Source organism: Heteronotia binoei, chromosome 16, assembly GCF_032191835.1.
Source record: "Heteronotia binoei isolate CCM8104 ecotype False Entrance Well chromosome 16, APGP_CSIRO_Hbin_v1, whole genome shotgun sequence".
Lineage (NCBI taxonomy): Eukaryota > Metazoa > Chordata > Lepidosauria > Squamata > Gekkonidae > Heteronotia > Heteronotia binoei.
In genome coordinates this window covers 35,043,320-35,060,050 of record NC_083238.1, presented here as the reverse complement: position 1 = coordinate 35,060,050, position 16,731 = coordinate 35,043,320, and the positions used below count along the sequence as shown (strand labels likewise).

Here is a 16,731-nt window from a genome sequence, read left to right as displayed (position 1 = left end):
GGTTCCAATGGGATATACTGAATCAGACCATCGGTCCATCAGTTAGTATTGTCTACTAACCACTCTAACTGCATTGGTTCTCCAGTGTGCTACATGCTTGCTATATATATTTTTACTTTAATTTGACCCATAAATATCAAGACCCTGCTTGACTCATATATATCAAGACCAATACTGCCTTTAAACTGTGGAGTCTTGCGGGCAAAAAATTCCACTTTGTGAGCTATTGGCATTAAAGTTGTGAGCTACTGCATAAATTAGTTTGCTCTGGGCCATTTTTCCTGAGCCAAGACAAAAATGTGTGAGCCGGAGGCTAAAGAACTGTGAGCTTGCTCACACTAACTCAGCTTAGAGGGAACGCTGATCAAGACCCATGGTAGTTCGTCATAGCAAAATTAAACAGAAGAGCAGTGTTACCTTAAAGAGCTTTTGTGAGTCCCAGTCCCCCTGTCTGACACTACATGAGCAAGGGGGCTGGGACTTACAAAAGCTCTTATTGAATACATGTTATTAGTCTTTAAGGTGCCACTGAACTTTTGCTTTATCTTTATAATTGTCATTTTGAATTGAGATAGGGATACAGAAAAGACGGGGAAATATAGGTGTTATATTAATCTATAACTTATGCATCCCTTCCCCTTACAGACCAACAATATCTTTGTGGAGGGGGGTGCTTTTGAAAGTCAAAGTGACAAAGGGAGTTCTAACTCTCAAAAGCTCCTACGCTGAAAATCTTGTTGGTCTCTGAGGTGCTGCTAGACTTGAATCGGCCTGTTCTACAGTGAATATGTGGCCCGCTCACTTTTTCAGAACAACATTTTGCCAGTTTGGTGTAGTGGCTAAGTGTGCGGACTCTTATTTGAGAGAACCGGGTTTGATTCCCCACTCCTCCACTTGCACCTGCTTGGAATGGCGTTGGGCCAGCCATAGCTCTCGTAGGAGCTGTCCTTGAAAGGGCAGCTTCTGGGAGAGCTCTTTCAGCCCCTCCTACCTCACAGGTGTCTGTTGTGGGGGAAGGAGACAAAGGAAATTGTGAGCCGCTCTGAGACTCTGATTCAGAGAGAAGGGCAGGGTGTAAATCTGTGGTCGTCTTCTTCTCACACTCCCCCCCCTTCTTTTTTAAATTCAACTTTAAAAAAAATATACAAGTGCAGTCAAATATTCACAAAATCTTAACCCTTTAAATTCCCCCTCCCCCCAGACAAAAACCTATAACAACAAACCTATATCATTATCCCTAGGATCAGATTCAGACAGGCAAAGTTCAAGAAGTATGTGCAGCTGAATGCAAACCTTCGTGGAAGCCCAGCTGCCACTTGTGCTTCCATATCCCTGACTGCTGCAATGTGCTCTTGATAGCCTGCCTTTGACGATTGTTCCAGGCAAACAGCTGGCCCAGAGCATGGGTGGAACCTCAGGGGCGCGATCTGCAAACAAACACACTAACTGACAATCTGAAGCAACAAGTATGCTGTGTGATGCTTCTCTGCATCTGATGAAGCAAAAGCTTGTGCTGAAATACATCTTGTTACTCTAAGGTGCCCCTGAGCTTGAGTTTGGAGGGGGGGCTTGGGGGGGAGGGGGGAGAGTGTATATCTGCAGCAGTGCCCTGAACCTTTGGTGGATGGTTATGGAAGTACCTCCTTTCTGATTACTTTTGGCTTTAGCAACAAATGAACCATCCAAGCCACAATTGTTTACACACATCTGCATGCTCTTAACCTGTGCAGTAAAATGCTAATCTCTTGGGGGGGATGGGGACTGCATCTTTTTCCTTGCTGGGAAAAAAGCTACTGAGGGAAGAGAAGAGTAATTTGCAAGCTGATTTCCCCCTGATACCCTGTCTGCCTCTCTCAGCTTTGCTAAATGGTGGAGTAAAGGCAGCAACCTACCCCTGGACCTATGACCAGCCTTTCCCAGTGGCACAGTTTCTAAAGCAAGACATCCCTCTCCTGTCCTCTTGCACCGGCAGGGCGGGCCCTAGACTCTCTGGCACCTTAGGCAAAGTTAACATCTGGCGCCCCCCCCCCCCAGCACTGATAACATCACTGAGTCACATGGGGTGCCCAATTTGGCACCCCCAGAAGTCTGGCACCCTAGGCAATCACCTAGTTTGCCTAGTGGCACGGCTGGCCCTGCTTGCACATTATTCCCCTTTGCTTCCTTCAGACTGCCCCGAACAACTGAAGCAGCTGAGCTGAGAGATGTATTCCCTCTAAGCTGCAGAGTCTTGTGAGCAAAAATTCTACTTTGTGAGCTGCTGGCATTAAAGCTGTGAGCTGCTGGCATTAGAGTTGTGAGCTACTGCATAAATTATTGTGCTCTAGGGTCATCCTTCCTGACCTAAGACAAAAATGTGTGAGCTGGAGGCTAAAAATCTGTGAGCGAGCTCACACTAACTCAGCTTAGAGGGAACACTGCTTGAGAGGTGCTCTAGAAGAAGCAGAAATCTTGCCGCCTAAATTCATTTTTCAAGAGCATGCCAGCCCATTGGGAAAGGGACATGAATTGTTGACCCATGAACACACATGAAGCTGCCTCAAAGCTGCCACTGAGCTATCAAGGTCAATATGTCTACTCTGATCAGTCAAGGGATTCAGGCAGAGAATCTTTCACTTGACCAACAACTTGGGCCTTTTTAACTGGAGATGCTGAGGATTGAACCCGAAACCTTCTGCATGCAAAGCAAATGTTCTACCCCTGAGCTACCACCTCTTTGCTGCCACTGAAGTCCTCTTCTGCACTGTTCCTCAGCACTAGGAAAAGCAGGAAGGTGCAGGAGTGAGAGTGGAAGAGGGTATTAAAGGCCTCAAGGGCCCAAACAAAAGAGCCCACAATGCTTTCTCAACTGCAGTTTTAAACATTTAATCAATCAGTTGTACTGACTAAAAGGTTACAGCCCTAGTTACTGGTGGCATGTCATCTCTGTGTTTGAGATTCCAATTCAGAGCTTACAAACCCATTATATTGTGGTTGACCCATTACAGAAGCCCTGTGCCTCTTAACAAAGTCTACACTCGAGTCCTTGTGATAATAGCCTTCAAATGCCATTAAAGGTAAAGGTAGTTCCCTGTGTAAGCAACAATAGTTTCCAACTCTGGGGTGGCATTGCTTTCACAACGTTTTCATGGCAGACTTTTTACAGGGTGGTTTGCCATTGCCTTCCCCAGTCATCTGTTCCCCCCCCCCCCCCCAGCAAGCTGGGTACTCATTTTACCGACCTCAGAAGGATGCAAGGCTGAGGCAACCCTGAGCCGGCTACCCGAACTCAGCTTCTGCTGGGATCAAACTCAGGTTGTGAGCAGAGAGTTCTGACTGCAGTACTGCAGCTTTTACCACTCTGCGCCACAGGGCTCTTTCAAACGCCATTACTTCTCTATTAAAACTGTGAAACAGGAAAGGAAGTACTTCATCCTGTCTTTTGAATCCCCAATTCTTAACCTAATTTAAACAAGTGTTCTGACAACACAATTAAAGCAATGGAGAGCAGGTGAAGGCAGCATGAAACAAACAAAAAAAGGAAGGTTAAGTTTACAGAAATTATTTATCTGCAAAGTCTTGCAGCTCATTTTGCTTAATTTATTGAGTTTGCAACATAATCCTCTCTTCTCCATCCCCTTAAGTGCAGTCTGAGTAGCTCAAATAGATTTATCTGCACTTTATTTGCTTACGATAGATCAGTATTTCTTGCTAAATCATGTCTAGATAGCTGGGATATATAATCTGAAAGACCCTCTCCAACTGAATTAATGCATAGTGTCAGACTTTACAAAGAAGTTAAACGGGTGATTGGATGTTTTTGAACAAATTGTGGCATCATTTCTGCTGCAAACTGGAATCCAGGAAGTCACTGCTGATTCAAACACACTTGACACTTGACTATAAAATTGATGCCGCCAGCAGACCACACTAAAGAATAAAGTCACCTGGTAAAGAAACCATCAAGTAACACATGCAGTGACCCCCACCTTTCACTTAAATATCTTTTCCTATGGAGCCTTACACTGAGAATTTTCCAGAAAAAAACTCCCCAAATTCATTGATTTGCATCATTTATGCCCCTCCTTCTTCCCAGTGGGGACCTCTGGATCGGGTTGCCAGCCTTCAGGTGGGTCCTGGAGATCTCCATTTTTACAACTGATCTCCAGCTGGCAGAGATCAGCTCCTCTGGAGAAAATGGCTGCTTTGAAGGGGGAACTCTTTGGCATTGCTCAGGCCCCTCTAGGGTGGCCAGATCCAATTCAAGAAATATCTGGGACTTTGGGGGTAGAGCCAGGAGATATTGAGGGTGGAGCTAGCAGCAAGGTTGTGACAAGCATTATTGAACTCCAAAGGTTGTTCTGACTATCACATTTGGCTTAGAATTGGCAACCCTAAACTTGTAAATGCTTTCCTTCCATTGGAAATAATTAAGGATAGGGGCACCTTCTTTGGGGGCTCATAGAATTGGACCCCCCGGTCCAATCTTTTTGAAACATGGAGAATATTTTGAGAATTTATTTATTTATTTTTCGTATTTATATTCTGCCCTCCCCACTGGAGCAGGCTCAGGGCGGCTAACAACATTTAATCAACAATAGAACAATAAAAACAATTACAATAATATCAATTAAAATTCAACAATTTACAATTTAAATTATTAATGCAATTTTAAAACAACAGTTTTGGTGCTAAATTCCATGCCATGGTGTTAGACATCTATGTATTTTGGTTGAAGGACATTCAAAATAGTGTTGTTTTGCAAGCCTTGCGGAATTAGGAGAAGAGGAACTGGATGCTATGCTGAAAATTTGGTGCCTTCCACTTCAAAAACCCCCACCTCAGAGCCCCAGATACTCACAGAGAAATTCTCCATTATACCCTATGGGAATTGATCTCCACAGGGAATTATGGAGTGCCCAGCAGACATTCCCCCCCCTTTCTGATGACCCTGAAGCAGGGGGAGGGTCTCCAAACAAGGGGGATCCCCTGCCCTTACCTAGGGATTAGAACAACCCCAAAAGCTGTGGAAAATTAACAAAGTGTCATACACAAGAAATAGCTACTATTAAACCTAATTCCAAAAAAACTCTCTTAAAAGTGAAACAGTTCAAAATAGGATTCAACTACAATATTATATATATATTTCATAAATAACCCACCAAGGGATTGGCAACCCTGGGCTGCTGCCCTCCTCTAGCCCCACCCCCAAAGTCTCCATGTAATTTCGAACACCAGCTTGTCAACCCTAAACTTACATCATTCACTTCTCTTCCATCTTATTCTCACCACAAGTGTGAGGTAGGTTAGACAGAGTGCCATGGCCCAAGGTCACCCAGCAAGATTCCATGGCAGAGTTGGGATTTGAACCTTGGGCCTCCCTGATCCTAGACCCAAACTCTAACCTTGATGTCACACTGGCTGTACAGTCTATGTCAGGGGTGGCCAAACTTGCTTAACATACCACATAGAAGAGAGGGAGGGAGGGAGGATGGAAAATAAATGGGGATGTGGAGGGAGGTGGAAAGAAAGCAACTTTAACTTTAAATGCCTTCTCCAAGCCACTGACTGGCTTGGAAAAATGATTTAAAGAGACAAATGCCTTCTCCAAACCGGCTAACGGGAGGGGGGGGCTTAGAGAGTCACATAGTGTGTGTGAAAGAGCAGCACATGGCTCCTGAGCCACAGCTTGGCCACACGTGGTCTATGCTTTCAGAGCATAGAGCTGAAGCAGCACCAAGTCCTCCAGATTGGGTTAAAACCTCTTTTTGTTCCAGAAGGCCTACAATCAGATGTCTCTCTGTGCTTGTAGGCCTTTATGGAATCCTCTGCTGGATTTTGAGTCTCCACTTTTGATTCTGGATTTATGGCCTATAGTTTTACAGATTTCATATGTCATGTAACTGCAGGGCTGGGGTATTACTGCCTTGAGCAACAATCTGGTGCATAAACTGTTAGCAAAATAAAATACAAGCCAAGGTAGATGGGTTTATTCTAATTGAGATGGGGCTAGAGAAGCAGATATTAAGAGCTAAACAACTTATTCTGAATACAATTTGCTGGTTGATCTTTTGTTTACCTTTTTAAAGTTAGCTGCTATCAGGCAGGCCAGGTATCAACTAAAACCAGCATGTAATTAATAGTGTTTATAGAATTTTGCAAGGCATGCCATTAGCAAGGCTTTCATTTGTTCCACATGCAATTTATAGAACATTACCACATTTAAAGGAAGAGCTCACATCTGTACATGACACACTTCAGTACTCTAAGCCAAATCTTACATCAGAAAGAAATCCCAGCTATTCTAGTCAACCTGATCTCCTTCCTGATCTCTCATGACTGGCTTCCTAGCAAATGTAAACCAAGAGGAAATGTTCAGTTGGACAAGTCCTTCCTTCTCAGCCACACTCCAGACTCTAACGGTGTTCATCAGACCCTGCAATTAAAGGGGGGCTCTGATCTTGTGCTGTGGGGAGAGAGACCTTCAATTCCTAGACTTAGAACCAGAAAACCAACAAATAAAAATAAATCTCAAACCTCCCTGGGTTATTTGCTGCCACAGTTGTTCTAAGGAGACTTTAGAAAATTTACACCTATTCAAAAAAATCCAATCTGCAAACTAGTTCTTGTTAACAACATAGCTGTAAAAAGTATAGGGTCATTAGCTCCTGAACCCAGTGCTCTTTAACCTTCCAGTAACTCTTTCTGCCTCTGCTGTGTGTTTTTATCAGATATATTTACAGAATACAATCCCATTCCCTTGCAGCTGCTTCCTTTGGAAGTAAAGTTGGCTCCATTTGCACTGATTTTCATTTCCTGCATTCACTGAACGCACCAAATATTCCACGGCAGTGAATCAAAGCGAATGGAGGGTGCAGGAGTCCACCCAGTTGCTCTCACTGGCTATTTTTATTTACAGGATACAGGAGCAGTGGCTGTAAATCCAAGAATCTTGTACCACATCCTTTACCAGCAGTTCCTCTGAAGCTGCATTAAAAAGTACTGCAGAACCTAGTGTTTAGTGTTAACTAAACTGGATGCATATCTATCACTGACTTATAGAATGTTCCAGTGGTTTACTGGCAGTGAGACATCAGTGTCTGATAAACAAGAGAATACTAACTAAATTAATTTTCTGTTAAAATAGAAAGCATTCAACCAAATTGAAATAGTTCAGCCAGGGAAGGGAGATATTTTCCCTCCCACTGCTGTATGGGTGGGGTCACGGTGCAAGCCTCATTTTGGGCAGAGCTCTGGAACTTCTAAATTTTATTGTGCTCTTTCTTTCCCTCTCCCCCACCCTCCAATACTTGCTTCTGGGCTCCATTATTCAAACCTCCTATGAGAATTTTGCTGAACTCAAAGATTTGACAAACTTTCTAATATTTTCCCCCACAAAAAAAATGGGAAAATAACCCAAACACATAAAGCAGACAGATGGAAATCTTCATCATGCCACTGTGGCCACATAGGAGAAAGTAATTTAAAAAGTATGATGGGAGTAAGGTTTTATTATGACAATTATAATTCCAGAAGTATTTTAAGGTAGATGCTGAGCTGATATAATTTAGTACACCTTCCGGTGATGTCAGGGGTGTGTGGCATATGCAAATGAGTTGCACTAATGAGCTCTGGCACCTCTTTTTCTACAGAATGACCCCTGTTGGGGTGACTGGGGTTGGGTAATGTGGATTGCCCAGGCTAGCCTGACTTCATCAGACCTTGGAGGCTAACGCAGGATCAGCCCCAGCTAGTCCTTGGATGGGAAACGACCAAAGAAGTCCAGCATTGCTACACAGAAGCAGACAATGGCAAACCACCTCTGAACATCTCCTGCCTTGAAAACCCTAAATGTTGTCATAAGTCAGCTGCGATTTGACAGCACTTCACACAGGCACAACATGTGCATCATGAATTCCCCAACTCTAATTCTTTTGTCCCTAACTTCTTTGGCATGATTGATGTCAATTTTTTCTCCCCCCAATTTTTTCCTTCAAAGTATTCTTAACAGTCCATGTTCTTGGACGGTTCATCAAGCAAGGGGGGGGGGGGCTTAATTTTTCAAAATTAATTTACATTAAAAAAAAGATGGTGGTTCCGTGGTAAAGCATCTGCTTGGTAAGCAGAAGGTCCCAGGTTCAATCCCCAGTATCTCCAAAAGGGTCCAGGCAAGTAGGCATGAAAATCCTCAGCTTGAGACCCTGGAGAGCAGCTGCCAGGCTGAGTAGAGTAGACAATACTGACTTTGATGGACCAAGAGTCTGATTCAGTATAAGGCAGCTTCATATGTTCATATATATATATGTACATGCCTTTCAATTAAAAGTCTCCAAAATGGTTTAAGACCACAGTAAAATACAATAAAAAATTTTAAAAGTTGATGATATACAATAGAAATGCAGTTAAATGCAGTCAGATAATTAAAACATAAATAAATAATACACTTCAGCATCAATAAAATACGATATATACTCAATTCCTGCAGGAATAACATAAGAGAAGCCATGTTGGATCAGGCCAGTGGCCCATCCAGTCCAACACTCTGTCACACAGTGGCCACAAAAAACCCAAAAAAACCAAGTGCCATCAGGAGGTCCACAAGTGGGGCTAGAAGCCCTTCCACTGTGTCCCCCCCCCCCCCCGTCCAAGCACCAAGAATACAGAGCATCACTGCCCCAGGCAGAGAGTTTCAACAATATGCTGTGGTTAATAACCACTGATGGACCTCTGCTCCATATGTTTATCCAGTCCCCTCTTGAAGCTGGCTAGGCTTGCAGCCACCGTCACCTCCTGTGGCAGTATATTCCACGTTAATCACCCTTTGGGTGAAGAAATACTTCCTTTTATCTGTTCTAACCCAACTGCTCAGCAATTTCATTGAATGTCCATGAGTTCTTGTTTTGTGAGAAAGGGAGAAAAGGACTTCCTTCTCCATTCCATGCATAATCTTGTAAACCTCTATCATGTCACCCCGCAGTCGACATTTCTCCAAGCTATAGAGCCTCAAGCGTTTTAACCTTTCTTCACAGGGAAAGTGTTCCAACTCTTTAATCATTCTAGTTAACCTTTTCTGTACTTTTCCAATTCTATATCTTTTTTGAAGTGCAGTGACCAGAATTGTACACAGTATTCCAAATGAGATCGCACCATCGATTTATACAAGGGCATTATGATACTGGCTGATTTGTTTTCAGTTCCCTTCCTAATAATTCCCAGCATGGCGTTGGTCTTTTTTATTGCAATCGCACACTGTCTTGACATTTTCAGTGGTTCCAAGCTGAGGAGGGGAGAGAAAGCCAAGAAAGACCTTCTATGGGTTTCTATCAGCTAAATCCCTGCTAAGCTTGTTCCAAAAGGAAGACTTCCTGGGTTGATATCAAGTCGTGGGCTGACTGAGACACAGTCAGAAAGGAAGAGAGCTAACTTCTCACTTCCAACCCATAAGAATCTAAACAGGTATTCTGCCATCATAGGTCTTCAAAGATCAATCTGCCCTGCCCTGATTGCCCAAGCTAGCCTGATCTCATCCAATTTCAGAAACTAAGCAGCGTCGGCCTTGGCTAATATTTGGATGGGAGACCTTTCAAGGAATACCAGAGTTGTGAGGCAGAGGCAGGTAACAGCAAACCATCTCTGAAGGCCTCTTCCCTTGAAAACCTCACAGGGTCGTTAGGATTCAGCTGTGACTTGATGGCCATTTCCACCAACGAAGATCCAACCCAGCACCGTGTGGGGAAAGACTGCAAGACTGTGTAGATCAGGGATTTTGAACTCATTTCTTATGAGGGATGGATCAGTCATAAATGAGACTTTGTTGAATCAGGCCGCATGTGTCATAAAATGTAATGCCAGGTAGAGGAGATACAAACTTTATAAAAGACACAAACACAATTAAAAATATTATTTTTAAAACTTAACAATACAAACTTTCTGAAAACAGTAATACTCTTGCAATATTATGTTTATTTAACTGTCTTAAGATAACTGACACCCCCCAAACCTCCCCTACACCCTTAAAAGATGCCTGCCTAATAGGGATGCCAACCTCCAGGTGGGACATAAGGATCCTCAGGAATTGCAAGTCATTTCCAGACTACAGAGATCAGTTCCCCTGAAGAAAATGAATGCTTTGGAGGATGGAATTGATGGCATTGTACCCACTGAAGTCCCTGTCCTTCTCAAGCTTCATCTCCAGATTTGCAGGAGTTTCCCGAACTGGATTTGGCAACCCTACTGCCTAAAATGGGGGGGGAGATAGTGGGATTTGGCAACGCAATTTAAAAAAATAAAACATCAAGAAAAAGCACAAAAATCACAGCAGAAACTAAAAATATAAAATCATCTGAGCCTAGGAAAACATGAAATGGCTGGGCATTGCAAACTCCACCGCCGCCGCCTACTCACAGTACCAGTGGCTCTCCAGGCAGGGTTTCAGGGGTTTTTTACAGGGTAGTGTGAAATGAAGAAGGCTTGAAGGCCCTTTGGAAATAACGGGAGCCAAGAAAGTAAATTGTCTTGCATTGGCTCCACTGAAATATATTGCAGAAAAAAAAGTTGCAAAGAAAATGCAAAATGGATTTTCCATTACAGTCTCTAGGGCCAGACAGTCCAGTCTGAGAATGGAAAATCTATTCTGCATTTTCTCTGCAACTTTTTTTGTATTTTAAACGAACCCAGAGGAGCTTCTGCCTCCAAGCTGAGAGGTTTGGCAGCCACACCCTCTGCTTCCTGTGCTCAGTGTCAGCTCCAGCTCGAGCTCCAAAAGGTAAGGACAAGCAGGGAAGGTGGAGGAGAGAAGAAAGCCATGGGCCTGATTAAAGCCTTGAGCGGGCTGGTTAAATCTTGCAGGCCATAGGTTTGACATCCCTGGTGTAAATGCTATAACACTGGTTTAATATGATCATTCCAACAGAGAATGATATAGGACAATAGCTGTCACATTTTGGACCAATTGTAATTTCCTTTTTTCAAGATTAGCCCCATATGCAGCATGCAACAATAGTGAAGTTAGGATTTTACTGAGGTATGTATGACTGTGGCCAGGTGAATTTTCTCCAGCTTTTTATTTATAAAGTAACATTTTTCTCTATAATTGGGGGAGTTCCACAAGTACGTCAGCTCCTTACCTGGTATGTGTGGTCGACAGGCATCCTTCCATCAACTTCAAATTTGAAGGAACATAACGGCAAAAAAGAGTTTGAAAATTTCAGCGGCCAGATCTTGGACTCTCAGAGGCTTCAGCAGGCCAATTTCTCTATATCCCTCTATTTTTAATTTTTTTTAACTTACTCTCAGCTACTCACAGCATTCCATAGAATATGCTCATTCATCATCCTTTGTCTGCACACCTAGAGAGTCCCCCATATATGGAGAGACCAATGCCCTGCGTGTAGTGGGACCAATTTTGCTGCTGTAATAATTGGCATGGGGTCAGTCCATTTACTCTTACATAATGAGCATTTATTTTGATGCCACGTTGTCTTGAATCAGTCTGTTGGAATTGACTATAGTTGTTTTAATTTTGGAGGCTACTCCTACAGAAATGCAAACTCTTCCTACTGCAAGATAAACAGACCTAACTTCTCACTTGCAACCCATAAGAATCTAAACAGGTTTTTGTTTTCATGATTATCTTGATCATGTAACTTATGAACTCTACAAATGGCGATGATTTTGAAAACACCATAGAATGCCCAGTAAGAGTTGCTTAGGATGATGAAAAAGGACAATATTAACACAGTCCATGTAAATTTTATTGTTGTTAAATCTTAATACAGTGTTGTTTCAAGGGCACTTTAGAGTAAAATTCAAATAGCATACAGGCTATTATAATGAAAAAAAACTCCAGTAAATTTTGTCCTAAATTCTAGCGTATTCGTAGGCAGGGTTGTTTTGGGGGGTTTGGCAGTTTCAAACAGAAGTAGTGCAACAAAGCCCGATTTCAAACTCATGGCTGGTCTTCATTAAACAACAGAAAAATCAAAAGCTCCCATTTTACAACTTCCGCTGCCATATAACCATTCAGCTTATCAACGATGGCCTGAAAGTCGAGTCTTTGGCGTGACCCTCAAAGTAGTGCTGCTCTATTCTTCTGCAAAACGATACGAGGTTACTATAGTTTTTCACTTTTTCAGATAGCTCATCACTGATCAGCTGGGTAGTAAGGATTGTGAAGAGATGTCCAAACACCAAAGCATCTAACTCAGTTGGCCTAGAAAGGAGGAAAAATATCTTGAAAAACACAAACCAACCACTCAATTTCATACAAAGAAAGCATCTGTGCTGGCTTCATAGATCAGCTGTGACCCACTAAGTAATTTGTACTGATGGAAGGGTTTCTGCCTCTGGATCCCAACTTTCTTCCTCCCCACCTCCTGCTGGAGCACAAAATGTCACTGCACCTTGGGGAGATGAAGGACCCTCAAAAACAGCATGGAAAAGAAGTTGAAAGTTGGTCACAGGAGAGGGGAATGGGGGGGGGGGGGGGGATGCATGCATGGAACTGGTTGTCTGTGTGTGTTCAGTGCCACCAAGTTGTTTCCGACTTATGGCGACCCTATGAATTAATGACCTCCAAATGTCCTATCGTCAACAGTCTTGCTCAGATCTTGCAAACTCAATTCCTTGATTGAGTCAATCCATCTCATGTTAGGTTGTCCTCTTTTCCTGCTGCCTTCAACTTTTCCAAATATTGCCTTTTCCAGTGACTCTCAGAATCTTCTCATAATGTGATCAAAGTATGATAACTAGGGATGGGCACGAACCGCACCACGAACCATGGTTTGAGCATGAAGTGGCCCGGTTCGTAGTTCCCAATCCAGGGATTCTGGAGAACTGCCTCCCACGAACCCTCATGCCTTCCCTCCAACCCTTGGCTTCCCTTAGGCACCCTGCAGTTGTGGGGCTCCTGGGAAAGCCAATGGAAGGCAGTTTAAACTGCCTTCACTCTCAGGATCAGCTTCCTCAGGTGTCCTGCAACTGAGAAGCCAAGAGCACCTGGGAAAGTCAATCCTGGGAGAGAAGGCAGTTCAAGCTACCTTCCCTTTGAGCCCCAGCTGAGCCCACGGAGAGACCTCTCCCTAAAGGATCAGCTGTTTTGTAGGGTCTGCTGGGCTGTCGGGCTTCAACTAAGCCCATGGGGAGACCTCCCCCTAATCTTTGCTTTCCCAGCCAGCCTGCCAGGGCCATAGGGCACAGTGGAGAAATTGTGGCATTTAAATGCTTCCGCCTCCTTCCCCCAGCCATGCCATTGCTGTCTAGTGTCCCTAGCTGGCCTGGTATAGTGGCTCAGTTTCACTCCCCTTAGTTTCCAAGATGAGGGGAGTGAAAGTGACCCACTCTCTCTCCCCTTCGCTTCCCCAGCAGACCAACTGGGGAAGTGAAGACAGATCTGGAAAGGTTTTAACATGCCTCCCCTTTGCTTCCCAAGTCAGCCCACTGTAACTGACCATGCCCAACAGGAAGTGAGCTTTAAAGGCATTTAAATGTCTTCAGAGATCACTCAGGATGGAACGAACCATGAACTAGACGAACCATGAACGAGATAAAACACCATTTGTCCAGTGGAGGAATTTATTGGAGGTCTGTGAAAACCCTGAACCCCTATTTTCCCGGTTTGTGCCCATCCCTAACCATAACCTCAGTTTAGTCATGTTAGCTTCTAGGGAGAGTTCAAGCTTGATCTGATTGTATGCAACAGAAAATCCTATATAGATTGTATGCAACAGAAAATCCTATATAGAAGAGTTTTGTTCACAACCAATATCTGAACCTAGTTAGCAATGCAATTCTAAGCAGAGCTACCTCCTTCTCAGTCAATGGATGTACAAGAGTGCAAGCCCTGCCTAGGATTGTACTGGCGCTTGTTCTTAGCTGTCCTGAGCCCTAGGAGTAAGCTGGGATATAATTCCAATAAATGAATAAAAGTCCAGAAGCTCGGAATTTTTCGGAAACCAGTGTAGCTGCAACTCCTCCTATGGCACATTTAAAAGCTGCTTTGGCACTTTGTCTTTTGGTCACAGTGGACTTTCTGCATCCACCCCAATGGATCCACCTTTTTAAGGCTTTCTGGGGTTGACTGAAGTTACCACTGCGACTATTTGGTCAAATATCTAAGGGGCAGGGACGTCTCAAAGAAAGGATGAGGCCCAGCTCAAAGTAATGGGGCTGAGGTAGGAGGCTGTAGGAGAGGCTCTCCTCATATTTTAGGAAAGTGGTAGGGCAGGTGTCCTCAACCCTTTTGAACCTATGGGGAGTGTTCCCTCTAAGCTGTGTGTGTCGGCAGCCGCTCTTTAATACAGGAAGCCCTGCTCAGCAGCAATCTGGAGCTGCACAGGGTCTTGCATTGCCCATTGACTATTTTAAGATTACAGCAGTTATATGATGCTCTGCATGTGAATTGTTCTGCTCACCAGAGGGGAAAATTAGAGGGGAACATTGCCTATGGGCACCTTTGTAATTCTGAATCAGAGAAGTGGGCACAGTCGCAAAATGGCTGCCACAGGAGGAATAGCAAGACACAAAATGGCTGCTGCAACATATCTTCAGTCACATAGCAACTGTTGGGGAACCCTAGAGTAAAGGGTTCCCTCTCTCACTTGACACACCACAATCAAGGACTAGCAATTCCCCAGTGTAAAATACATAAATAAACTTACTTCTTATTGAAGAAATATGGCTGTGTCCCGAGCCTTTGAGAAAGGGCTTGACAACACTGATCAACATCTTCTAGCACCTAAGGAGCAAGCATAGAGAGAAAACAGAACATAGTTTTTACTGGAAAGGACTTCATGGACAAGCTGTCAGACCAAAAATAACATGTACTGGAAAGCACAGGAAGGCTGATATGTGACTAACAATCAGCCTTCCTGCATGGCCATTCACTGACTCAGAAACCCGAGAGAAATGCATTTAAAACTGTGTTTTTCACATGGGAATGCCAATGCTGGGAAAGGGCTGCAAAGTGATTAAAGTGGTACATGTGAATCTGGCCTTTGGGAACAAGGAACAAGGTTCAGGGGTTCAACACAATTGTGGAAACTGAAATATATTTACTTTGTATTATTATTTTTTGCTGGTGGATACTGGAAGGACAATGCAAAATAGCTGCTAGTACTCAAAAATGTGTTTCTCCATGAATATCGTTTTGTGTTACAGTGCACATTATTCTATAAATATTTTATTTACAAATACCAAAGAAACACCTTTGCGTTAAAACATGAAACCACAAATGCTCAAATGCATCAAACACGTTGAGATTAAAATTATATATAACACTTTTTATAAGAATTTTTTAATATAGGTACAAGAATAATACAAGAGAGTGGTATAAAATGTACAAATACGCCATAAAGCAGGGGAGGCCAACGGTAGCTCTCCAGATGTTTTTTGTCTACAACTCTCATCAGCCCAAGCCATTGGCCATGCTGCCAATGGGGCTGGGGCTGATGGGAGTTGTAGGCAAAAAACATCTGGAGAGCTACCGTTGGCCACCCCTGCCCTAAAGGATTTCTAATCCAGCACTTGATTATGCAGAAATCTTGGTAAACCAACACTGCTCATCGGGCAAGCTCCTCCCCCTCAGACACCACACCCCTTCAGGCAATTGCATAGCCTAGTCCCGCCTCTCCCCTCAGCAACCTTAATAATAATAAATAATAATAATAAATTTTATTTGTACCCCGCCCTCCCCTGCCGAAGCAGGCTCAGGGCGGCTAACAGTGCGGTGACCAATGGTGCACCAAGCAATAAAACAGTTACATTATGAACAGTTACGTTATAAACATTAAAATTAAGCATTAATTAACCTTAAAACCCATTAAATCAATTAACTAAAACAAGTATAATACTATCATTGACGCTATCTGATTAGTACTGATGGCGGATTTTCTTCGTTGTTGATTTATACTTCAATCATTCATAAAAGCTAATTTAAAAAGGGTGGTCTTGCAGGCCCTGCGGAACTGAGCAAGGTTCCGCAGGGCCCGCACCTCCTCTGGGAGTTGGTTCCAGAGATGTGGGGCTGCGGCCGAGAAGGCCCGAGAGCGGGTATTCTGTAGTTTAATTTGTCTTGGCCCAGGGGTAGTCAGTCTGTTCTTTCCTATTGACCTCAGTGCTCTCTGGGGTTCATACGGGGAGAGACGGTCCTTCAGGTAGGCTGGTCCTCGGCCATATAGGGCTTTAAAGGTGATAACCAGCACTTTGTACTGGACCCGGTATACAATCGGCAACCAGTGCAGTTCGTGTAGCCCCGGCCGTACGTGCTCCCATCTTGGGAGACCGAGCAGTAGTCTCCAGCCATTGTTTGACTTCTGACAGCCAGCATATAAATCTATAGTGTAGCCTTATTTGCAATACTGTCTTTAAAGCTCACTTGTAAAAGTCACCTGTAAGTTCTATTAGAGCTCGCCTGTAAAAGTCAATCAGTTCTATTAATTAGGTACCAGAATTTGTAGGAAAAAATTATGTAAGAAGATGCAAAAATTGTGCATGACCAGTGACTTCTTAGACTTGCTATTCCTGCACTCTCTCTGAGTACTGAATACTAACTTCTAAGATGATATCTGTTGCAACATCTTTGTATCATTAAAACAGACGGGAACTATGTCTTTTCTATTAAATCACTTCCCATGAACTGAGTGAGTCCATGGAAGTGGATGTCTCTTCCATTCCTCTTTCTCAGCCAGCCCCCCCACACACACACATTTGAAAGCAGCTGCTTAACATCAAAGGACTTTCAACAATATGCCCTAT

The 16,731-nt window shown here is 43.5% G+C and overlaps 1 protein-coding gene across 1 annotated transcript in view; it reads right to left on the bottom strand.

The window, feature by feature from the left end:
- Positions 1-11,714: 11,714 nt before the first annotated feature.
- Positions 11,715-16,731, bottom strand: part of MTX2 (metaxin 2) — a 66,726-nt gene continuing 61,709 nt past the window's right edge. Inside the window, exons 9-10 of the mRNA XM_060256963.1 lie at positions 14,637-14,713; positions 11,715-12,190 (exon numbers count right to left, since the gene is read on the bottom strand). Coding sequence (XP_060112946.1) covers positions 12,001-12,190; positions 14,637-14,713 — 267 coding nt within the window. The 3' untranslated portion in view covers positions 11,715-12,000. The remainder of the gene's footprint in view (positions 12,191-14,636; positions 14,714-16,731) is intronic.